The 22,815-nt window shown below is 48.2% G+C and overlaps 8 protein-coding genes across 8 annotated transcripts; 1 reads left to right on the plus strand and 7 right to left on the minus strand.

Moving 5' to 3' along the window:
- Positions 1-2,435: 2,435 nt before the first annotated feature.
- On the minus strand, positions 2,436-7,508 carry BDV38DRAFT_273424 (UDP-N-acetylglucosaminyltransferase; the record flags this gene model as incomplete). Its single annotated transcript, XM_032057677.1, has 4 exons — positions 2,436-3,065; positions 3,126-3,990; positions 4,159-4,164; positions 4,195-7,508. The coding sequence occupies 4 exons, from the start codon at positions 7,506-7,508 to the stop codon at positions 2,436-2,438; spliced, it is 4,815 nt and encodes a 1,604-aa protein (XP_031910622.1).
- A 1,507-nt stretch (positions 7,509-9,015) lies between these two features.
- BDV38DRAFT_254646 (uncharacterized protein) lies at positions 9,016-10,553 on the minus strand. The gene has a single exon (XM_032055347.1). It carries the CDS (start codon positions 9,967-9,969, stop codon positions 9,634-9,636), a length of 336 nt encoding a protein of 111 aa, XP_031910623.1. The 5' UTR covers positions 9,970-10,553; the 3' UTR covers positions 9,016-9,633.
- A 1,127-nt stretch (positions 10,554-11,680) lies between these two features.
- On the minus strand, positions 11,681-12,730 carry BDV38DRAFT_273425 (60S ribosomal uL11 domain-containing protein; the record flags this gene model as incomplete). The annotated part of the gene is made up of 3 exons (XM_032057678.1): positions 11,681-11,805; positions 12,190-12,669; positions 12,727-12,730. The coding sequence occupies 3 exons, from the start codon at positions 12,728-12,730 to the stop codon at positions 11,681-11,683; spliced, it is 609 nt and encodes a 202-aa protein (XP_031910624.1).
- Positions 12,731-12,971: 241 nt separating this feature from the next.
- sec23 (GTPase-activating protein SEC23) lies at positions 12,972-15,956 on the minus strand. The gene is made up of 7 exons (XM_032055348.1): positions 15,685-15,956; positions 15,502-15,632; positions 15,155-15,449; positions 14,619-15,092; positions 13,471-14,568; positions 13,211-13,404; positions 12,972-13,156 (listed from the first exon to the last, which is right to left on the minus strand). The coding sequence occupies exons 1-7, from the start codon at positions 15,775-15,777 to the stop codon at positions 13,132-13,134; spliced, it is 2,310 nt and encodes a 769-aa protein (XP_031910625.1). The 5' UTR covers positions 15,778-15,956; the 3' UTR covers positions 12,972-13,131.
- Positions 15,957-16,476: 520 nt separating this feature from the next.
- Positions 16,477-18,249, minus strand: BDV38DRAFT_254657 (DNA primase subunit PRI2). Its single transcript, XM_032055349.1, has 3 exons — positions 18,021-18,249; positions 17,418-17,968; positions 16,477-17,366 (listed from the first exon to the last, which is right to left on the minus strand). Exons 1-3 carry the CDS (start codon positions 18,208-18,210, stop codon positions 16,605-16,607), a joined length of 1,503 nt encoding a protein of 500 aa, XP_031910626.1. The 5' UTR covers positions 18,211-18,249; the 3' UTR covers positions 16,477-16,604.
- A 699-nt stretch (positions 18,250-18,948) lies between these two features.
- BDV38DRAFT_285681 (adenylate kinase ADK2) lies at positions 18,949-19,712 on the plus strand (the record flags this gene model as incomplete). Its single annotated transcript, XM_032060537.1, has 2 exons — positions 18,949-19,120; positions 19,180-19,712. 2 exons carry the CDS (start codon positions 18,949-18,951, stop codon positions 19,710-19,712), a joined length of 705 nt encoding a protein of 234 aa, XP_031910627.1.
- Positions 19,713-19,897: 185 nt separating this feature from the next.
- Positions 19,898-21,096, minus strand: BDV38DRAFT_157612 (thermonuclease family protein). Its single transcript, XM_032051729.1, has 2 exons — positions 20,601-21,096; positions 19,898-20,536 (listed from the first exon to the last, which is right to left on the minus strand). Exons 1-2 carry the CDS (start codon positions 20,979-20,981, stop codon positions 20,084-20,086), a joined length of 834 nt encoding a protein of 277 aa, XP_031910628.1. The 5' UTR covers positions 20,982-21,096; the 3' UTR covers positions 19,898-20,083.
- A 492-nt stretch (positions 21,097-21,588) lies between these two features.
- BDV38DRAFT_273430 (putative peroxisomal carrier protein) lies at positions 21,589-22,771 on the minus strand (the record flags this gene model as incomplete). Its single annotated transcript, XM_032057679.1, has 4 exons — positions 21,589-21,712; positions 21,770-22,007; positions 22,062-22,603; positions 22,671-22,771. The coding sequence occupies 4 exons, from the start codon at positions 22,769-22,771 to the stop codon at positions 21,589-21,591; spliced, it is 1,005 nt and encodes a 334-aa protein (XP_031910629.1).
- Between the last annotated feature and the right edge of the window lie 44 nt (positions 22,772-22,815).

Here is a 22,815-nt window from a genome sequence, read left to right on the forward strand (position 1 = left end):
GTGTACATTATGGTGACGAATAATGGAGAAGACCACGTATACCGTGAAAGGCGCTTGACTGCCGAGAGGTGCACCTTGATCGCTATATTAGAGGCCGCCTTTGCTGGCCCGATCTGTGTTACAGATCATTGGAAGTCTTGAAAGTTATTTTCCTTTGCTTACCGATTTCTAAATACTCGAAGAGTATTGATATTAAGATGACGCCTTCTCTGCCGTCGAATCTTAAGATACCAACAGAACAATGAAGCTGTCCAATTGCAGAACGGCAACGCAATTTTATTTGGGAGATATAGTATCTATCAAAACGGCTGATACACCCTTTCCTACGGGGAGAGTGCATACAGCACCATCAACCACGACACGATCAACAAGGAAGCCAAGGAAGAACATAAGTGCCTCACTGTTCGCGGTTGCCAGGTACAAGATGCTGCAGTTATGGACCGAATTCTATTAGATTTGGCCCAAGGGAGAATGTCCATTTCGCCTCTATAGAGGATGCACTTTAGTACTCCGTGGTGAGCACTGGTTTAACCAGGAAAAGGCTAAGGGTTATCGGATCCCTGGCGAGCAGGAAAATCCAGAAGATTAGACGGCCTCAGTGGCAGAGAACTCTTCAAAGTGGAGAGAGTCTTAATTGATGCCCCAGTACATGTACGGTTCTTATAAACGAAGTGGACGTCAAACTTGTTCGACCAAGTCAAGGAAGACGAGAGCTTCTCTACTACATATTCGTCCCGTTTTCACCAGTGTTTGATTAACATCCCGTCTACAATCTTGGTGCTCAACGTTCTACCTTCTATGTTCCTGGTTGTTGACAACGCTTTTAACTTCCTGACTACTGCATCTACCGTTGATCCACGACGACTCATCGCCATGCCTAAGCTTGTCAAGCCAGGCTCACAACGATGGAATACGTGATGGTCGCATAACATACAGCGACACACGCAACGCGCACGCACATATACTACTCCCATCGTTAACTGGGTCCCCGGTCTACATGACGGGGTTGAGGAAAACTTTGAACATGTACCTACCTTCAACCTACCTTCAACCTACGTGTATCACCATCATGTACATACTCTGGGGATACTAAGCTCACCCGGTGTAATGGCCAATCTGAAACATGAAAGGACGACTGGTTAAAGGTAGTGAAACAACATCTCAAGTTGCAAGCACAGGCTGCTGCCGTCCTCACAGCTTCCCTATCATATGTTTTTGCGGTTGGTAGTCCTACGCTGTTGTTTCAAACTTAAAAAGTTAGGAAAATGGTCCTCCTGCTTGGTATGCTAAGTCTGTGTGTGGTCTTCGCTCCATGTCCCTTTCTGCTTAGCAGACGAGAGTTGACCGTTCCTTTTCCAATTCCCAATATGTACTACCAAATGCTCTCGCTCATCTACTTTCATTAAATTCCTTTCTTCCTTCCTGTATCCATGAAGGATGCCTGTTTCCGGCTACCGTCTCAATCGGGAACATAGGAGAGTATTGTTGTTACTCCTGGAAAGGGAATAAGTACTACTCCAAAAAGCATACGTACAAGAGCCAGGATTCGCAGGTGTTCGTTCTATCGACGTTATTCAGAATGGACTTCCTCTTCGGAAAAACCTCGATCAACTTTGGGACGATTATTCGATCTCAATGCACTGAGATAAAAGTGAGTGTACTTATCACATTGATATTTCACGGATGCTTTGGTAATTTAAATTTATCTAGAGGATGATATGGGAGTGGATGGAAGGGCCTTTCACCGTGTGTGTCGAACCTCGCTGAGCCGAATCGCATTTCAGATCACCTCCTGCGCTGGCACTTCAGGCAGAGTGTTCTTGGAAAGATGAGGGGCGTCGGGGAGCCTTCATTTCAACACGACTTCTCACCACGATTCAAGATGTTCAAGGAGATCGTGGACGGTCACCCAGCTACTAACCCGCCGGCGTGTGGGTATGGACTACAACTACAGTAATAACAGTAAGCATATGAAGATATGAACATAGTTCTCAACTTGAGAAGGTTGAGAGTGATCTCAATTCAGGCCATCTATCAGTTGAACCACTCCTGCTGTCTCACTACCCACACACCAGCCACTCAACGCCTACCCATGAAAGATCGTAGTCATAATGCCAAACAATAAACCCAATGGAACTGCTAGTATAGATCATCCAGCAGATGGTGAACTTCATCATTGGTCCGTACCCTAAGATATCCAACGCCAGCATGCACAGGGGATGGTATCCCTATAAACAATTACATCGAAAGCACAAACACCAAAACTGTGAAATATAGCTCACATAGGTATAACATTGGCAATACGCCAATATGGGGGAATAGAATAAAACAAATGGGGTAATAAAAAGAAGGGAAAAGGAAAAAAAAAAAAAGAAAAGAAAAAGAAAAAGAAACACAAAAAACAAACGCTGAAGGGGTATATTCCGAAGCGCATTTCATAACCATATATCTCCTTCTTCGCCATTCACCCATCGTTGCCAAACTTGCTCGTAGGCATCTTCCAGATCATGAACCCAGCGCTTGGTATCAAACAGTTTACTTCTCCATCGTTCCTGGAACAACATTCTCCGGAGGTCAGGCAACCTGCCTCTTGCTCGGCCCTCACTGCCAGGCTCGTAGTTCAAACTCAGACATAACCGGATGGCTTTTTCTTCATAATCTTCATCGGATGTGGCAATCAACTCTTCGCGAGCCTTTTGGCCATCATCAGTATCGGGCAAAGCGCTACTAAGGATGCTGCTCGCCATACGAGAGCACATCTTGTATTTGTAGCGAGGAAGGGTCAGGAGAGGTGTCCCACTCCACAGGACATCCGTCGCGGTCGTGTGCGCGTTACACTCGGGTGTGTCCAGGAAAAGATCCAATATTTTGGCCCGCGAGATGTGGGTGTTCTTGGGTGCAACATCGGTAAATATAATGCGAGAGGCAGTTTCCTCTCCCGCCCAAGCAACGGCTGTTTCCTTGAGGTTCTGTTCACCAAGGTCTGGGAAGCGAAGTAGCCATAGTACGGCGTTAGGAATCCGTGCAAGTATCCGGAGCCATGTACGGAATGTTGTGGGCTCGATCTATGTAGCATGTTAGTTGTCTCTATGTTATCACCAGTCCAAGTGCTTATTAGATATTACCTTATATAGCTGGTTGAAATTGCCCAGGATAATGGCATCATCGCGCAGATTAGGAAACAGCTCCTTCCGCATACGCCATCGCTTCTCTCGTTCCTGCTCCCAAGCGAGACGTAGGTCCTGGGAGTCTGGTGCACTTTGTCGATGATCACAACAGAAGAACGTGGCCCTGGTGAACACAATCTTTTCACCATAAACCCAATCTTCAAGGTCCTCTCCATGGTTCTCCTCCAGCACTCGGTCTTTGATGCTAAGATTACGCCCTCCTGGGGCGAGGGTCTCTTGGGGGATCGAGATGATGTCAGAAAGGATGTAGTCGCACCACTCAGCACCCAGGGTCCCTGCAAACCCCATGAATGACATATGAATTGGGGCTGGCCGAGCAGCAAAAACCTCATTACGTGCACCACGTGTGTAACCGTTCAAGTTGATGAGTATATGGATGCCATCCGCGACGATCTGCTTTACTAACCGGTCGACAGACCATCCACTAGCATCGTGAAACACCGGTGCTTCCCTTTCAATCTGCTGACGATGGATAGACTTATCACTTGCGGTAGTGGCATAACAATAGGCTTTCACTCTTGATGGGTTATGCAATCCGAATACAGACTGCATAAGATGCGCAAGGGGATGATTGTTGAAATCCGACGATACATATCCAACTTTGAGATATGGGTTTGGTGGTGCCGGGGGCTGATACACCGTAGCTGGCAGCCATGGGGAGCGAAGGGTTGCACAGGATATGCGAAGCCCATTACGCTGTGAGATTTGTCGAATCTGTTTCGCAGAAAGTGGACATGTAAAGGTATGGAAAGGTAACACAGTAGGAGCATTGGGAGCAGACAACCCAGGAGGAAGTTGTGGTCTGCGATACTTAGACAGGGGATATTCTTTCCGATGGACATAAAGGTCCTGATACCACTGCCATGTGATGGCTCGTATTGCGCGCTCAACAAGCTTTACAATTCTCGAGCCTTCCCATTTCTGCCCCGCCCATGATTGGAGAATAGTATTGAGCGATCCAGATGCAAACCGTCGGCTGTCCAATGCAGGAACCAGCTGCGCGCACAGTTGCTCAATTGTGTTGGGAGTCAGCAGGCCACGGCCCCATGATTCGCCTTCTTTGAGCTGCCGGTCGACAATATCAACGACACGCTTAATCCAACCAGCACCCGTGTCAATACTGTAAGCGTCCCGAAGCATCCCTTGCTCGTTGACATGCCACCGATCCCGGAAGCCATGCCCATTGGCAATCCCACCTCGGCCAACCCAGTTGCAGACAGAGTTGAGAGCATTGGCTAGTCCGCAGACTGCTTCTGCGAATTCGGGATTTACTTTGACAGCACGCTTGTAATATTTGATTGCCTCATTGACACGACCGGCATCTTTGACTGCATTCGCGAGGTTCGCCAGAGCAATGTCAAAATTGCTATCACACTGGACAGCCTGTTCATACATCCGAATAGCAGCCTGAAGCTGGCCAATATCCTTGAGTAGGCTGCCAAGATTCGTATACAGGTGAGCATGTCGAGAGTCGAGGTGTAACCCGTAGTTATAATATGCCAGGGCCAGAGACACTCCACTGCCAAAGGCCACACCAGGTATCTCGGGATGTTGCATCTCACCACTAGAGCGGGGTAGCCCTTTGGTTGCATTATTTTGAATGCCGGCAAGCAGAATTCCCACATTGTTTGCGGTCGAGGGGCTCGGTTGGAGAGAAAGTGAAAGGTAGTAGAGCGCTAGTATATCTCGAACTCCTGGGGCAGCTCTGGGCGCGCCCCCGGTGGAGATACTAGACATCCCATCCTGGTATATTTTTGCCAGGGAGAGTAAGGAATTGCTCGTGGTGGATATCGCCGCTTTCCTTGCAAGACCTTCCCCAACAAATTTGATTCCGGGGGGCGTTCCACATGAAGGAAAGACCAGTTTAGAGGTCTGCAGAGCCTTATCCGGATATAGGAGAATAGTTTCGTTCGAGCTATGTTGTTCTGATGGGGCAGCATAGTCATGCCGCGATCCATACGAAAACGCTGCAAATATCTGCTTTATTAAGTTTTGAATGCCGTGACGTCTTCTCCCGGCAGCGATCAAGATCGCATCTTCGAACGCCACCGCAGCTCCAGCATTATCACCCAATGCATATAACATATTGCCTTTGGCATGGACAAGAGCCAGCATCCTACCGTTGTCGCAGCCCGGGATAGCATAACCGCTCGTTCCAAAGCCAGTGGAGCCGGTCTCTGCAGACCGCTTATTAGTGAAGACTGACCGGTTCAAGTCATCATCATAATCGAAAGATGCTTTCTCGTATGAGCCGAGATCAGATGCGCTCGAGGCACCGCTTTCTGCGTCACTCTCCGTCTCGCTAGCATGTTCATCGGCTGTAAAGCAGTCGCCATTTTTTGGAAAGCGAAGTGACTTCTGCACGAATTCGATAATGTTAACGGCTTCCTTTCCACGATGGCTGCTACACAAGAGACCAATGAGATGCTCTACGGCCTCGAAAAAGCTGGGGCGAAGTTTCACAACACGTAGCCAGTGGTTCAGTGCCTCCTCTCGACGGTCAAGTGCCAAAAGAGTGGCAGCTAGATTCGATATCGCCTCAACATGTTGCGGATCTCTAGCAATGATCCTTGAATACCATCTCATAGCTTTTGGATAGTCACCCAAACCATAGGCAAGACAGCCACCAAGTAGCATACCATCGATCCACTCCCAACCACTCTCGCTACATAGTGGAGAAAGCATGTCTAAAGCGGTGCGAGCATTTGTCATTGGCGAATTCTCGCTGCCAAAACGTGCAGTAGGAAAGGGGGACACCGCTGGAACTGTGAAGCGGCCTGTGTGGCGTAACCTGTCGAGCATCTGCATGTCACTCTGTTGTTGAAAGTGGTGAAGCGAAGGTCGATGCCGATGCTGGTGAGTCTGAAAGCCCGAGTGACTATCAGTCTGCGGGGTATGATTAATGATATTTTTCGTTCGGTGATCATATTGGCACGACGGATAGCTGTTGTGGCGCCCAACTTCCGGTGGATTTACTTGGGAGAAGTCCAGTCCTGGTTGCCGTGGTGGTTTGGGGTATATGCTAGGTTTCAAAAATCGCTGGCTTTGGGGATCACCACCTGCATTAGAAATGCTATTCCGCCGAGCCTGATGGATCGAAGCTAGGAGATCAACATAAACACCATGGGCCCATGACAAGACTTTCTCCTTGAATTCCACATTGGCTGCACGAGAATTAGCTGTAGAACCTGTACCTTGAAACCCATGCCCACTAGCGGGACCCGACCATGGTGTGTAAGCTTCGTTTCCAGGCTGACGTGATGAGAAGGCAGAGCTTGCATTGCTTGGACGTGGATGGTACGGCAATGTGCGTTGAGGAGTATCAAAGGCCTTCTGATCGGAGTGACGCGGGGGGAAATTGTTCTTCACGGAAGGGTCGTGACTGATAATTCCCAGAGGGGTTGCGCTCCAGGTTGAACCTAGATCAGTGCGGCTGCCCGGCGGTACTGGATTATGGTTGAACGGTTGCTGCCCTGCATCGAAGAACTGAAGGGCGGAAGGGTTGATTTGTTTCGCGAACGGATTAGGGGAGTTGTAGCGGGGCTCTCGAAAGGCCGCTGGACGATATGGAATATATACACCATCGGGCCAATACGGACCATATGGACCGGTACCCGCCGATGCTGTAGGGCCGAGGCACGGCTGAAGAGTCGCTGGTAAGACCGTTGGAACATAGGCACCGTTATGCCAGTAGAATCTTTGCTGGGATCCCGGCATCGGAAGCGATTGGTTAAGCATCGAGTCTATTCCCGGCACGTAATTCAACGAACGGACCCAGCTTGCACCATTCACACCCTGAATCATCTCTCCGGGAGCTGTGTTAGTCCGGCTTGACTCGTTTTTGTACACTGGCGGAAAGTTCATCGGTTTCGCTTGGGATGGCTGTTCCAAGGAGAGCTGCGACCAGGTGTCCATGGGAAAGCCCGTTTGAGGAGTTACCATCTGCCCTGACTCAAGAGGTGAAACGAGAATATGCTTGGACGCCGGGGGCTGAATTGTTGCATCCCCCGGCGTCCCATCGTAACCAGCTGCAAGAGTCCCATTCGGTGTCTTCCTCCTCAGTGCGTGTTCTCCAGGGTTCTTCGGGTTGAGTCCAATGCCAGTCGTGTCATGAATATCGAGACGCTGCACTGGATGATACTGTAGTCGAGTACGGGGAACCGAGTGAAAAGATGGTTTATTCATATCATTGTGAGGGAGCGTGGCGGCGAAGGGTGTCGTGTCAAAGTCGTAATTGCCATCAACTGTGTCAGCCCCATGATAATGATTCATATGATGATGTGGTTGAACTGGCGGAAAAGGTGCTACTGAGGGCAACATGTTGGCCCTTGATGGCGGAGACACCTTGTCCCACCGTGGTATAACAAAGACTATACAAAAAGATCCAGAAAGAGGTCCCGGATATCAAAAAAATAACGGTAACAAAAAAAGAAATTGATAGAAAAGGGTCGAGATCGTCGATGCAGGTTACTGCCAAAGATCACGAGCGGTCAATAGTGGAGTCAGGTACATTCAATCTTGTTGGGATTTTCAACAAGCATCCTCCTTGAAACGTTTTCTACACCTCATCCTGGACATGAGCCGGCTCACTAAACATTCAGCGAAGCCCCCCACGGCTTGTCTCTGGGCTCGACATGAACGCTGGTTGGGTTGGTCGTAAAAAGGACACGAGCGAGCGTCGAGAACTAGTAGGACGAGGGATGAAGCAAGAGAATGTAAGCCGTGTCAAGAATACCATCCACGGATTCCGGAAGATAGAAAAGCCACGCAGGCGATTTGGTTTCCACGGCGTTATTTGCTGTGTGATTCTTTGGGAGGTGAAGCGGTAATGCAAGGGAGGAAAGGGATTCAAGAGTCACAGCCCTAGTCGATTTCCTGAGTACCCCCACCGACGCAGGCGTCCGCAAGTACGCGATCAATCACTTGGAAATACCACGCTTGGCAACAATGCTGTACTCAGCGCGCTGACGAGAAAGGGAGGAGGGGGGGGACAAATTAAAAATCAGAACGCAGAAGTAAAATAAGAAGGAAATCGACTATCAAAGAAGACGGAGTCTGAATCACAAGAGTAATAGTGTAGCGGAAAGGTTGAACATGGCACCACTACTAGTAGTTGATAGTAGTCAAGGGGAGTGGTCCTTTTGGTTTTTCTCACGCTTTAGCTCTCTTCTCCTTGTTGGCTCTGGTGGTTGCCGTGGTCCTGAATTGATTAATTATTACTATTGGCCTAAGCAGGGAAATAAAAAAAAAGAAAAGAAAAGAAAAGAAAAAAGGTGCCTAAGATCCAAGGCGACAGCGGACGCAGGGAGTTTGTGAGGCGGAGAACATCCAACGGCCGGCGGAGAGGCACAGAACCATAAAAATGAGAGGGAGAGAAGAGATTGGAAGGATGTCCGGGTCTGGGGTAGTAAAGGATGGTAAGAAAAATGGACCAGTCAAAAGTCGTATCGACCCGACCAGAAGGTGAAGGACCATCAAAGAAGGTCGGAGGGAGGGGGAAATCAGGTCGCAGAAGGAGAGGAAAATTTTAGAATCATGATGGACACAAAGATGAAGCGGGATGTCCCATCATGACAGAGCGGAGCTTCACGAACGAAAGCAGTGGACAGCGACACTCTGTAGCTCCCGTTTCGTCTTAGGGGGGTTCCTTTTTTGGGGTGGGGGGAAGGAGCCAGTGCAAGTGAATGGAGCAGCGGGAGTGGAGCCAATGGAGTCGACCCAGTGGAGTCCCCATTACTACTGGGTTGGGATGCAAGTGGGCTTGGGCGCCCTACTACCACCATGATTATGTGGCTTGTACCCTCCAGATTATTATTTTCATTGGTTTGCGATTCCTTTCTTTTCTTTTTTTTCTTTTTCCTTTCTTTTGTCTTTTTCCCCTTCGATATATCTTTAGGGCTTTTTTCCTAATGGTGTCACCTTATATATAGATATATATATCTCCATATGTAATTTTATGACGGGTTTCAGATAAATAATGAGAATCGCCAAGGCATCATAACCTCTACGTCATGGCATCAAAAGAGAAGAAGAAAAGAGAAAAAAAAAAACTTTCTGTTTTTGCTCAAATCACTGTACGTACCAAGGAGGGGAAACAAAGAATTAAAATCATTAGAAAATACCCACATAATCAAACACGACAATCCATCACATCCCAGTCCCACCCGTGCGATCCAACGGCTAGGATGGACCAGGCGCTAGCCTCTTGGGCGCAGGAGCAAATCCAAGTCTGTTCAACGTCAGTGGACCACCGTCCAAGGCCCCCGGTCTCCGGTGGCGCCCGCAGTTGATCAAGCCTCTGGTTTTGAGAGGGTTTGCTTAGAGACGGCGGAAGGGCGATCTGGCACTTTCGGTGGGCTGGGTGGAGTCGCTGACTTGCTGTGAGGATGTCCGTGTTGTCGGCCTGCAATGCAAGCTAGCCTTTGGCATGCACTGGTAGAATATTCTAAAAAGTTCCCTGTTTGAAAAAGAGAAAGAAAGAAAGAGAGAGAGAGCGAGAGAGAGAAATAAAATTAAAAATTAAGGATTTTTGTTTCCTCCCAAAATTGATAATAAAAATATAATAGAAAGTAGAAGACGGCAACAGAAGCGGGTTAAATCGGTATAACAAGAGGTATATGCCGGTGAGGGAAAGGAGAATCCGAACAGTTGTAGGTAAATAACATACGTAGATCAACTGAGGTGGTGGTAGAGGCTCAGACACTTGGCCACACAGGTGACCATCATTTGAATTGGCGGTTCTGCAACTCTGATGCAGCCAGAGGCTGAAAAAAACGCCCATGGAGTAGCACCGCACATGCCCGAGGCCAAAGCAAATCAGGTGAGGGAGAACCTGAACGGTATCTGTACGGAGTATGCATGGATGTTAGTATGTCCATTGTCATCATTAATAGTCGATAACATTATTGGGGGTGGGTTTTTGTATATTTCACTTTCTATTTAAAAAAAAAAATAAAAAAATTATATTTGTCATTTCCAGTACTCCGTATACACCTTCATTATTATCATATAATTTTTTTTTTCACATAGACTCCCCTTTTTCTCACTGATTTTCTTATTGCTCCAATTTAATGCTTCAAACCTTCAAACGAAAGCGGCGCTCCAAAATCAAATTTTAAAGAAATTGTAAAATAAAATAAATACCCCACCATAGAAATCATAATAAAAAATATGAATGGTTCTAGAGGATTCGCTAGTCCCCCCCAATTTCAGACTATAAAAGATACTTAATTAGATAGTGCATACGACATACATCTATAGCACACGATAATTCCCCATCCCCATAGGAAAAAAAAAATAAAATAAAATAAAATAAAAAAAGGAAAAGAAAAGAAAAGAAAATTATAAAAATAATCTCACCCAACCCAGATGGTCCAACTCAAAATCCACTTTCCCGGGTGTGGAGTCAACTTCCAAACTTTCCAAGGCAGCCCGTTTCTCATCTGTACCCAGTCATTCCAATCCGATTCAGCCATGGGCTCCATCCTCCCCATGGCTACTCCTATCACTAACTCACTAGTGTTCCTCCTGCGCAGGAATCACCAGCTAGGTATCATTCTTCCTGCTAGTTCCGACGCTCTCCATCCGCCCAGACCAGGGTCTATTAGGATCGATGAGGGCGGAAATGGGGCCGCCGGCTCCCCTTTGGCCATGTCACGAGCGGTCTGACGATGACGATCGGCAAAACTTTGCCTCTCGCTTCCTTTCGCTCCTCCATCTTCGACTCAGGTATAAGATGAGCCATATATACCGATCTACCGACATAGTCTCTCTGAGCGGACGGGCGAAGGTTGCCAGATGGTCAGCGGGAAAGTTAAATCAACCTAGGCCACGTTCCAACCAGAGGACGGGGAAGAAATATATATCAAACCGATGATGTGTTGTTGATATTGCGAGGTGTACATATAACAAGATTCAGCAATCAGTTAATTACACATCCTGGTCTGACTCATCCTTACCCAACGTGACTTACACAGCATATGTGACTGATGTATGGATATGGGCTGTAGGACATACATAATGGCGACACTGTGCACCCCCCTTTCAGCCCATATTCTACCATTATCAGCACCAGGGGGGTGGGGGGAGCGCACCTGCAGCTCGGCGCGTATCAGGAACCTTGCCATGACAGTAATCGTTGCATCCTTACTAGTCGGTGGAGAACGAGCATCTCCGGGGTGTACTTCATATCATACTACCCCAGAGGTATATGATATTCTCGGTATACAAACGACATAGCATCACATATCTTCATGCTTTGTTGCTTAAGCCGAGACCTGGTAGTACCTTCGATATCGAGAGATAGAAGAGTTTCCATTTAGGTTCTCAACACTACGAGTAGACCGATTACATATGCGTTGAGATTATGCGTAAGAGCAATTACAGGTATAGTCAGGAACGACACAGAGCCAAGTGTATGAAAATGATAGTAGTTGTATTGCTAATTTTACGAAGTATGCCTACGCATTAGACAAGCCATAATAGGCTAGGCATCAAGCCTTGAGTTGTCGACCGTGATGATGGATCACTGTATCCACAGAGAGAGACACGAGGCCTCTCGCAAAGATACCGCGATGAGTAGAGGGTCGGGATTTGATCTTCTTTGCGTAAAATAAGCCTATACCACGTTGAAAGAGGTCACAAACCAGGCCCGAAGGCGGGAATGGACAGTACGGGCCAGAGTGTTGCAAAGGTCATCTGGGTATAGCCTGATCATGACTCCGCTCGCATATGGACCGCGAGTAAATCACAAACAGGTGGAAGGTGGGAAGACAGGGAGAGGTGTCCAGTGATAAACGAATCAATTTTCGATTGAACACAATTGGGAATCTTAGGTCATGACTCATAAACATTTTGTTTTCAAGGCATTAATCGTATTCTCCTAACTAGCATGCCGATACATTAAAACGACCGCCGCGGATTTCCGACCATGATTTACTCGGAGGGGACTAGGCGATGGTTAGTATATGAATGTCCAACCATACCAGTTTCAAGGACTTACTGTCAATCTCGCCAGCCTTGATTTCATCGCTGATATCCTTGGGGCTGCGGCCATCGACCTGGCAACCAACAGAGAAAGCGGTACCAAGGATCTCAAGGACGGTACCCTGAAGCTCCTTGGCCAAAGACCTGTGGCGCATCTTGCGAGCGATCTCAATGATCTCGTCAAGAGGGACGGACTTGTTGTGCTTGATGTTCTTCTCCTTCTTACGGTCACGAGGGGGCTCCTTGAGGGCCTTGATGACCAGGGAAGAGGCGGAAGGCACAACAGAGATGGCGGCCTGACGGTTCTGGATGGTGAGTCTGACGGTGACACGCAGACCCTTCCAGTCACCAGTGTTCTTGGCGATATCTTCACCAATCTTCTTGGGGGACAGACCGAGAGGACCGATCTTGGGAGCCAGAGCAGACTGAGCTCCGACCTCACCACCAGTCACTCGCAGGTGAATGATCTTCACCTCATTGGGGTCGAACTTGGGAGCTGTTCATTGAAAAACATATTAGTCGCCAGTGGTATAACCAAGGAGATGATACTTACGCATGGCGAGTGCGAAAGGTCGTCAATCGTCCTTGGAGAGTTGGTCGGGGTGGATGGTACAAAGAAGAAAAGGAAATTTTCTTGAAAAGGCGCAGAATATTTGACTGGAGACTCACTTTCCGGGCTAGGCCTAAGCGAGACGCCCAATCAGGTAAGGTGCACAGGGCTCAACCCGCTAATATCACGTGATGCATATCATGAAGCATGAAGGCTCCATACCATAGTTCCGGAGTAGGCAAGTGGAGTAGAAGTCAGATTTTAGTACAATTGATTTGGATTTAATTCATTGTGTCTAGGTAGTTGCTATACCGCGGGGTAACAAACAAAAACAAATAGCCGCTAAACATACAGAAGAACCAAATATCGACGTAGAACCGCCCTTTAGTGGTTACTACATCGTCATATCTAGCTGGTTCCTGAAACCGCAAGCCTACGTAGAAAAGTCAGTATCCACCTTTAAACTTATTGGCTTCATGATACTCACTTCATCAAATGGTCCATGAAAGTCTGCAACGAAACATCGTCGGTGAAAATGGTTTGCGATGTCACACCACCACCATATCCTCCTGTCGTGTGTGTGGTGGATGGATTCAGCTTCGACAAAAGGAAACGTGCCTGAGAGCCCCCAGCATCACAAACGATGAAACGAGGCAGTGGGAAGCGATCCGAAATGAGTTCCTGTTTTTAACCAAATTAGCTTATATGTCACTGCACTCGGAGAAGGGGGAGGGGCGGGAGACGAACTCTAGCGTCCTCTTTGGGTTGCTCAAGAAGAGCCTTCAGGTTCTCATAGCCTTCTTGGTCTTGGTAGCCGGCCTTTCTCCATTCTGCGATGGTTTCACCGTGGAAAATAAGGATATGGAAGAAGGTATCAAGCAAAAGAATGTGGGAAGGCTGGATGGAAGCCGAGTCAAGAAGGACAGGCTGGCTGCCTTCATGTTCCAGGGAGTATGAATCCAAAGTCGGCTGAATCATGACAAGGGAGTCACCAACATCCTCATGGTTAAGAACGTGCCTGTAGAAGGCTGTCTCATCAGGGGAGTTGTTGAAGAACTGCAAGAACTGACTTCTGCGGAGATGGAACATAAACTGAGGATAAAGCGTGAAATTCTTCTCGAGTCGGAAGGAAGTGGGATCGTCCTTTCTGTAATCCGCAAAGCGAGAGCAAAGTCTGATGAGCATCCGGTCAACCCATCTGAGGACATCGGGGCCATCGTCAACCTCTGCCTTGAAGACTGCAATACGCGCCATCAGAACTGCAGCGGCTTCCTGGTCAAAAGACTGTGCCAGCGTAGGATCTCCAGCTGGCCCACTCAGGTTGCGTGCGACAGTTGTGACCCGCAGGTGATAGTGACCAGACGAATGCTGGTAGTATGTAAGGAATTGCATCATTCCTCTCTGAGGACCCGGCTGCACCGCCGCAGGCCCGCCTTGGTTTGCGATCTCAAAGTAGACACCGTAGCTTGAAGAAGGATCAATGCCGCACATCTTCCAGGCACAGGTATTGCCAATACCGCACTCTGTTTCACCGACGGAACTCGACTTCTTGTTCAGAGATACGGCGTGGCCGATAAGCCCTGTGACCTTGAGCTCCTTAGTAGTGAGGACTTCGAGGGATGCGTTGAAGCCCATCAGCAAATTATCATTGGCATCTTTGTCGAAGATTCTGACAAAGGATTGCTTGAATTGTGAGGACGTGAAGCTATCTGTGAGGAGCATATGACCGCCAGTGTAGTTGACAAGGTTCTTCATCTCCAGAAGACCAACTTGGTCGAGACATCCCGCAAAGACATCCACAATATGTCCGTTGTTGGCAGCACGCTTAGCCATGACGTCGTAGAACTATACCTATCAGCATACCAAAATCTCCAATTCTATCGGAAATTGCTCACCTTGACGGCTTTCTTGTAGTACTTGATATTATCTCGATCAATATCGTGATGAGAACGCATAGGTTCCTTAAGCTCGGGTCCAACAACATGGCCTGGACCCTCGGTGGCCGGGCCGCTGGTGAAAACCATGATGCGTCCACCGGCATTCTGGAAGGAGGTCTCAAGCAAGCCAACCGCAACGCTAAGAGCAACACCCGTGCATCTCAGAGGTCGCTTGTCGTTCGCAACGGGCCAAGGGTCACGCTGAAGCTGCTCAAGAACGTTGGTAATCTGGAACTCGGCCTGCTGGACAGGAAGAAGGAATCGTGCGGCGGGACCAAGAGGCGGACGAGCCGGTTGTTGAGGCATGTTCGGACGCACTCCAGGAGAGAGGAGACCAAGCATCTCTTGGACTTGCTTAGCGGCGTATTCTTTGCTGCCTCGGAACACGTACGATTTGGCGCATTCGGTGTAGCCTAGCTCGTGGACTTGGGCCTGTGGTAGGGTCAACAATCTATTCTCGCGTTGCTCCCACCGTACAAATTCGCAGTTCATACCATAGTGCCATACGTGATCAATCCTACTAGCGCATTTGCTGGCAGCAAAGACAAGCTCATCACCAGAGTATCCTTCAAGGCCTTCAAGCTGTCCTCTTCCTGGCAAGTATCGACAACGTATACGAAGATAGGAGGGGTAGGGGCGGGGCGCGCCAATTGGTACTCGATAGTCGTGCTTAGAGGATGGAGCTCCGGTGGTATCGTGCTCTCGGTGATATCCTTGTAGTGAGGGGGGAGGGGGTTGCGCATCAGGCAGAATGGACATATCCAGATCCGGGCACGGACATCAACATTGCTATGGGTCGTTAGTCCCTAAACAAAATTGTATGCTGGAATGCATCTCCTACGCATAAGGATTCAGAACGGCCCGGCAAGGTGCTTTGCAGGTCACCGGTTCATATTGCAGCAATGGAGAGTCTGGCTTGTCCTTGAGCGGAGTGTACACAGCACCAATAGGGACGACCAGTCGAGATGCTTCCTATGCACTACTCAGTCAAAAGGATCTCACGATATCTGACATCCAAACTAACCATGCGTGAGCTTGGAAACGTGTTCCAGCTCAGTCTGATGCCATCGCGATCCTCGACATCACTCCATTGGTCCTTCAACGCTTCGTAGTCCATGTTGTCGGGCAAACAACGGGGCTCGGTAGCTTCGTCGTATGAGAGGGGTATCTAACGAACAAAGGTTGAAAGAAGAAACCCGGTTGATTAAGAAAAATAAAAGTATGAAAGAGTATCCTGTACCATAACCCGATCTCTACAAGGGCAACGCCAACAGCTGTTTGTCCGGAGACTTATGCGGGGACTAGGAGTATGTTGTGTGAACCTGTGTTGTTGCCATAAGGCCAGGTTGCAGCATGTTAGGCGGCTACGCGCAACCGTACGCTCGCGCTAGTGTGCTTTAAATTTCGGCCAAATCCGTCCGCAACCAACTTTTTTCTTTTTCTTTTTCTCATCTATACATCGCCGATACGTTTGAATTTTTGGCAGCTTCCGTCCATATCAATGACGAAGTTGTTCTTTCGCATCGAGTGAAGAGTAACCTGACCCGTTGCTGGGCACCTGGATTTGAAAGGTCGTTCCGATCCTTTCGGATAATTTGGGAATCAGCTGTGGTCACATCATGACCCCTCCTTAGCCATTTGATTGTGTGGCATGAAAGCGGCGGAAAAAGGAGGGAAAGCATTGCGATATGCAGATTAGTTTTACACGTAGATTTCTACCTAAGAAAAGACTGCCTGGGTGTAACGAAAAAAAAAAAAAAAAAAAAAAAAAAAAAAAAAAAAAAAAAAAAAAAAAAAAAAAAAAAAAAAAAAAAAAAAAAAAAAAAAAAAAAAAAAAAAAACACAAAAACAAAAACCGAATCCATCAACACCTTATATACAACTGTGTGAAAGTGAAAAGTCAAAAGCAACCACATAGCTTCGTAAAGTGCATTTAACAAGCTTTTAAGCTTTCTTTGGCGCTTTCCCCACCTGCTTGAGGAGATAACTGCGCTTGAAGTATGTGTTAGGGTGGACGATGGTGTCCAGATCCGTCTGATTCCAGGTACCATCCTCTTTCACTCGCTTGATCTCTGCCTTGTGCGTCCACTCGAACACCCTGTTGCAAGCGATATGATAGCGAGTCTTCTCCACGTCTTCCCGCACTCCACGCAGTAATTCTCTGTCACTAATTCCAGTTGACTGAAGAAGCCCAATGAGGTTGTCAACAGAGAAATGACGGTAAGGGCAGCCGTGTGTCTGTCCAACTCCTGGGTTTGAGTCACCAAGGATCTTTTGGCATGAGTAAGGAGGATAACCGCGGCCTCTGCGGTTGACATCACCACCCACATCGCCATAGGCGTGGCGAATATTGTACTTGTACCGGGAATTGAATTCGTCGTCGGTAAAGCCTTTGAATGATTGACGCCAGAAAACAATACACTCCTCTAATGATAAGCCTATTCCTTTCAAAAAGAGGGTGTATTGAAGCCGGCCGTAATGCTTTAGATGGTTGTTCTTGCGCAGTGACATATGTAGACTGCGCATGCAGAGTGGGAAATGTTGGGAAAGCTGATCGATGTTGTTGGCGGTGATTGGAGCGCCATCGACAAATCCTTCACCCTCGGAGTATACGGACTCGGCACTTCCAAAGTTCTTAGACAGGTGGTTCAAAATGGGTGTGAGACGATCATCCTCGTCCAAACGTGGTAGTGCTCGACTCGTGAGCTAGTTATAGTTAATGGTTTTGCTCTGAGCATGGCGCAGGATAGCACATACCTCCAAAGAACGCTCTAACCGAGCCGTGAATTCAGCAATAATCATGCTCAATTGCTCCCTTCCTGGTACATACGCTTTGCCTCTATATAAGAAGACAGACCGTCTCTCCACCAGCTCTGGGACTCTCTCCCAATCGACCTTATACCAAGATTCGTCATCTACACGGCGCAAACCCGGTGTCGCATTCACAAGATGCTCGGAAAGCTCACGCCTCTCCTCATCACTAATAGGCTCCCAGTCGAGATTAAGGCTCTCTATAAAAGCACGTTTCTCTCTTGAATCATCTTTTTGGAACCGGAACCTAAAAAGCATGGTTTCTGCTCGCGCGAATCGACGACGGAGGTCCTCCGTGGCGGAGAAGGCCAGCCGAAGAATGAAATGCGAGTAGTGATCTTTTTGTCGTTCATTTTTCAAGCGTTGATCGGCCGCACCCAGCGACGAGGAAGTGTTTGAGGATAGTGGAAGATACTTCTGGAGGAGTGGTGTAATATGTGCTTCTGTCTCGACGGGCGATTTATTTCTATAAGAACAGGCCTCGATTTCGGCCAGGACTGCACCAGTCAATAAGTTTAAACAGACAATCAGAAGGCAGGGTCCACGTACTCCTCAACCGATCAATAGCCCATTGTTCGAATTGCTCGAGCGTGATCTCTGCCGTCGGCGGGACATCATAAAAGTTCAAGCGGTGCGGATAATCTTGTTGTTTGTAGACTGGAGCAGCAAATTGCTTTTTCTTGTGGTCGAGGGTTGCTCTTCTCTTCGGATCAACTTTGTGGAAGTCTTGCCGAATCATTTTGAGCCCACACTGTGGCAATTCCTAAGTCAGTCAAGGACATATACACAGCGTTCCTTGACAACTAGATCTCTATGCTCTGCCCGAACTAAACACGTTCCCGACGCGCCACGCGATCCGCACGCGCTTTTGTATCACGTGATATAAAGTGGATTGCCTTGACTAGCCGAGGGAAAGAATTACAGTAGATGAGTGGATTCGGTGGAGGGCCCATGGGACACACGGACATAATACTGAGTTATGCATGTGAATCAATCGCATCTCGATAGGGTTATCGCCAATGGATCAAGGTCGTGCAAGCACTGTGTTCCTTCCCCAACTGTCGATATACTTTCAATTACTACGTAGTACTCTGCCTTATGGAGTACTTTTCAGGTACCGAGTCGGAAACCTCTCCGGCCCTCAGCTCACCGACTTCCTAAACAGGAAAACATCGAGATTCCGTGGGGTTTTGACTTCCTTCCCCGGCTAGATGTAAAATCCGAATTGTTGAGTAGATAATCCCGAGTACAGACCTGAAGGTCAACGAAGCATTCATCCCCTCCAATTTCACATACGTACATAATATACCTACCTTCCTTGCTTCCTACATTTGCCGAAATAATGTCGGAATGATTATAAACTAGCGCGTGCACTCTTCAATCCCTCTCCACTCCTCCACTCTCCGCTCAACATTTAGTCCGGTGCTCCGAATCCCAAAACCCATTGCCAGTCCAAGTCGCAAAAGAGTAGTGTGAAATGACGCTCGCGATTAAGCAGCTCAGTAAGGCTGCTCGTATCATCCTCATCGGCGCCCCTGGTGTTGGAAAAGGCACCCAAACAGAAAGACTTCTTGCCAAGTTTCCGCAACTGGCGTCGATCAGTTCCGGAGACCTCTTACGAGAAAATGTCCGGAAGAAGTCACCACTGGGTAAGCAGGGCCAATTCATATGCGCTTTAGACACTGCGCCTAACAATTTCTGGGTTCAGGGCTCAAAGCAGAGACCGCAATGCAAGCAGGAAACCTCGTCCCCGATTCATTAATCCTCGAGCTTATATCTTCCGAATTTAAATCGAAGGGCTGGCTCTCAACATCGTCGAGCTCGTCTATCGCCTCCAACGCCTCATTCATCCTTGACGGTTTCCCGCGCACCGCTGCTCAAGCTTCTAGTTTAGAGACACTTGTTCCTATCAACTTCGTTGTCCAGCTTGTTACACCTCCATCCGTCATTCTCTCCCGGATAGCGTCTCGCTGGGTCCACGAACCATCCGGAAGAGTATATAACACTGATTTCAACGCCCCCAAGGTTCCTGGAAAAGACGATATTACTGGGGAACCTCTGACTCAGAGAGAAGATGACTCGATTGATACATGGAAGCAACGACTTCGCAAATTCGAAGAAACCAGCGAGCCCTTGCTCCAGCATTACGAGCGCAAGGGCTGCCTATGGCGTGTTGAGGGCAACACCAGTGATGAGATTAGCCCACAGCTTTTTGCGGAAGTAGAGAAGAGGTTTTGCTAATATTTCCTTGTATTTGAATATACCACTGTTCGATACCTCCCTGTACTCTATTTTTACGATGTTCGGTTTGGCGTCAAACGTTTCTACGACCTGTCAAGGGCTATGATGCGAGATAGTTATGTACCCCTCATTGATGAGGCCATGCTGTTTGTGTTAAGATACTCCTAATAATGCTAGCATGATCGAAAGGCAAGGAAATACAGTTCTTAGATTGGCCATGCTATGCCTTTCTGAATGTGTGTACCCGTGCCGTACCCGTAGATATCAATCGTCCAGTCATAAGAATAAATCGCTATCAAATATACAGACAAATCATATGGGCACATACCTTCTAATATACACAGTCATATCTGTCTTCTTTCTCAATTGCCTCAATTGCCATTACCATGCGACTGCTCCTCCAACCCCATACGAGTCTTGTACTCACGCGGACTCTCCCACCCTTTGCGATTGCGGCGATATCCCTTCCACAGACCCGTTCCCTTCTGCTTAGCCATAGATTCCGCCTCCCTATACTTCCGTTCCAATTCAGGGCCTCCAAATTCAGAACCCGCCTTCGCCTCATACACAGTCGCCAACCCACGTGTCAACATCTCATATGAGACATCACGACGACGAAAAGGAATCGGGAAGTCGAAGACCCGTCGCACATACGCAGAGGCCACCACACGCTGATACTGGTCCTGACGATGCACCAAGACCCGAACACGGCGATTAAGGACGTACGACGTCAACCATTCATGAGCTTCCCGAGCATAAGGCTGTTCTGGGCGACCAAAATGTGCGAGTTCCGGCGCATCCACACCAGCCAAGCGAACGGAGATCTAAACATAAACCCATTAGACCCCCTTATCCTCGAACAAAATAGTAGATATATTATCACCGCACCGTTTTATCCTTCAGGTCCTTCTTCGCGGTGGGAACTCTCTTCCAAGGCAACCAGCCCCATCCCGCCAGTCTTCCTCCGGGTGTGTGGTATAGTCTGAAACCATCGCCGTCGCCGACGCTCGTCACTTGGCCTAGGATAGTCCTCTTCCGGAAGTATGAGGGCGAAATGCTAACGGCGTCCGGGAAACGGCGCAGGTATCGCCGGTGGATCTGCAGTGCGCCGACGATGCCTGTTGTGAGGATCAGGGTGGGAATCAGGGTCCGGGGTTCGGTGAATGCGGCCCAGTCGATCGCATTGAGGGATTTGTTCCAGTTCTTTTGGTTTTGTTCATCGTGTTGTTCTCGGGCTTGCGATTCGGAAGCCCATGGCGGCCATCGCATGACGGCTCATGCCCCTCGTAGTCGGGGTTTTACGGAGCTGTGTTAAGGGTGGAATGGTGGGAATATAATTGTGACCGCTACTCCGGAGATAACTTATGTTTGTAGCTTGTTGCCGAAGGAATGTATTTATTTAAGGCTAGCCGGGCGGTCGGGTGGAATCAGGCTAGTTGAACATATATATATTTACTACATTACACAACCGCGAAGAAATTAATTAACTAGTTAGTTATGTTTTGCAATTATGTAACATCGTTCGATTGCTAACTAAACGAAATGAAGACATGTCTTTAATGCACCTATATTATTGCCCATGCCCAGTATCCGTATCAGCCTGGATCTAAGACGTCCACTATGTATACCAATCGCCCAACATGTATCTGCGGTCTTTTAGATGATTTGCATTCGGCAGATCTATCTTGTGGTTATGCCCATCCTCTAGGACATGCTCTATACATCATAGTTGGAAAATATACAGAAAAAACTATGCCTGGTAATCATAAGTAAGAAATTTGACAGATCCGAAACCCGCACGCCGTACAGAAGACAATTGACAACAACAAAAAGACCAGCTAGTTGGTATATAGTGGAAGGAAAGTGGGAGCGACGTCTATTTCAGGGTTGCCGGAAGGCTGGTTTTAGCGTTGGCCGCAGCAGTATCGACGACTTTCTTTAGCTTCTGCTCTCTGAGCTTCTTCAAATATGCGAAGAGAACGATGAAAATGAGTTCCATCCTTCAAGGCGTTAGTTCAGGTCCCAGTACACATCCAGATACCGAATAAGGCACGTACCTCTCTTTTGTCATCATCAACAAGCCCTGCACCAACAGACCCTTCAAAATTTGTGGCCCAATACCCTTAAAGAGGGACAGCGTACCCTCGTTCTGAATGATATACCGCATAACCTCACCAAAGGTCTTGAAGGGCTTGCCTTCGCGACCAGGGGGTGGCCGCGACTGAAGACCAACCTTGGCCACGATCAATGGCTGGGTTGCAATTGTGGCCATTGCCTTTGAAAGAGCACCGAGGACTGCGGTACGGATTAGTTTTGGATGAAGAAAAATGGAGCCTTGATACCACTTACGGAAAGCCTCCCAAGGCTTCAGATTGTTCCTCCCTTTGAAAAGGACATCCTTCAGACGTTGATAGGCACCGTAGGTAATTGCCGGGTTGACAACCAGGATCAAACTGGCCTTGAGACCTCTCCACAGACCGGACCAGCCATCCTCGCTATTGACGACTTCCTTACCGGTCTCGATCAGGCCTTTCTTCTCATTCTTTGGCTGTGTCTGCTGCCTGGTTGTGATCACAGCGACTGGAATGGTGAAGATCTGAGCGATAGCCCCCGACACAGCACCAAGGGTAAGCTCCATAGCGGTTCCAGGTGGCTTAGATACGCTCTTTGATGCCATATAAAGGCTTCTAACCACGCTGTACCAGTAGAAGTACGCAAAGTTGGTCGAAGCAACACCAATCAAAGAACCGACCATCCCGGAATATAAACCTTCAACTCCCTCTTTTTCCATAATCTTGTTGATGGCATCTAGGGTCGACTCGTAATGTACTACATCTCCGCTCTTCGATTCAGGTGCGTTCTTCACTTGGACCTGAAGTTTGGTTTTGACACTAAATATCAGGAACGAGTCAGTCTTTGTCCACGCCAGCAGCCCAACTGGCAAGGCTATGTACGCACAGGTCGAGTGGATAGACGATAGCATTTGCAAGAACAGCACCAGTTGCGCCTGCGACAGCACTACCCCAAGGGGAGAGCGCGGGTTTCGATTGGCCGGCCATTATGCAAGATGAGCTAAACTTCGTCTGCCAATTCCGCCAGAAAG

Source organism: Aspergillus pseudotamarii (assembly GCF_009193445.1).
Source record: "Aspergillus pseudotamarii strain CBS 117625 unplaced genomic scaffold BDV38scaffold_52, whole genome shotgun sequence".
Classification (NCBI taxonomy): Eukaryota; Fungi; Ascomycota; class Eurotiomycetes; order Eurotiales; family Aspergillaceae; genus Aspergillus; species Aspergillus pseudotamarii.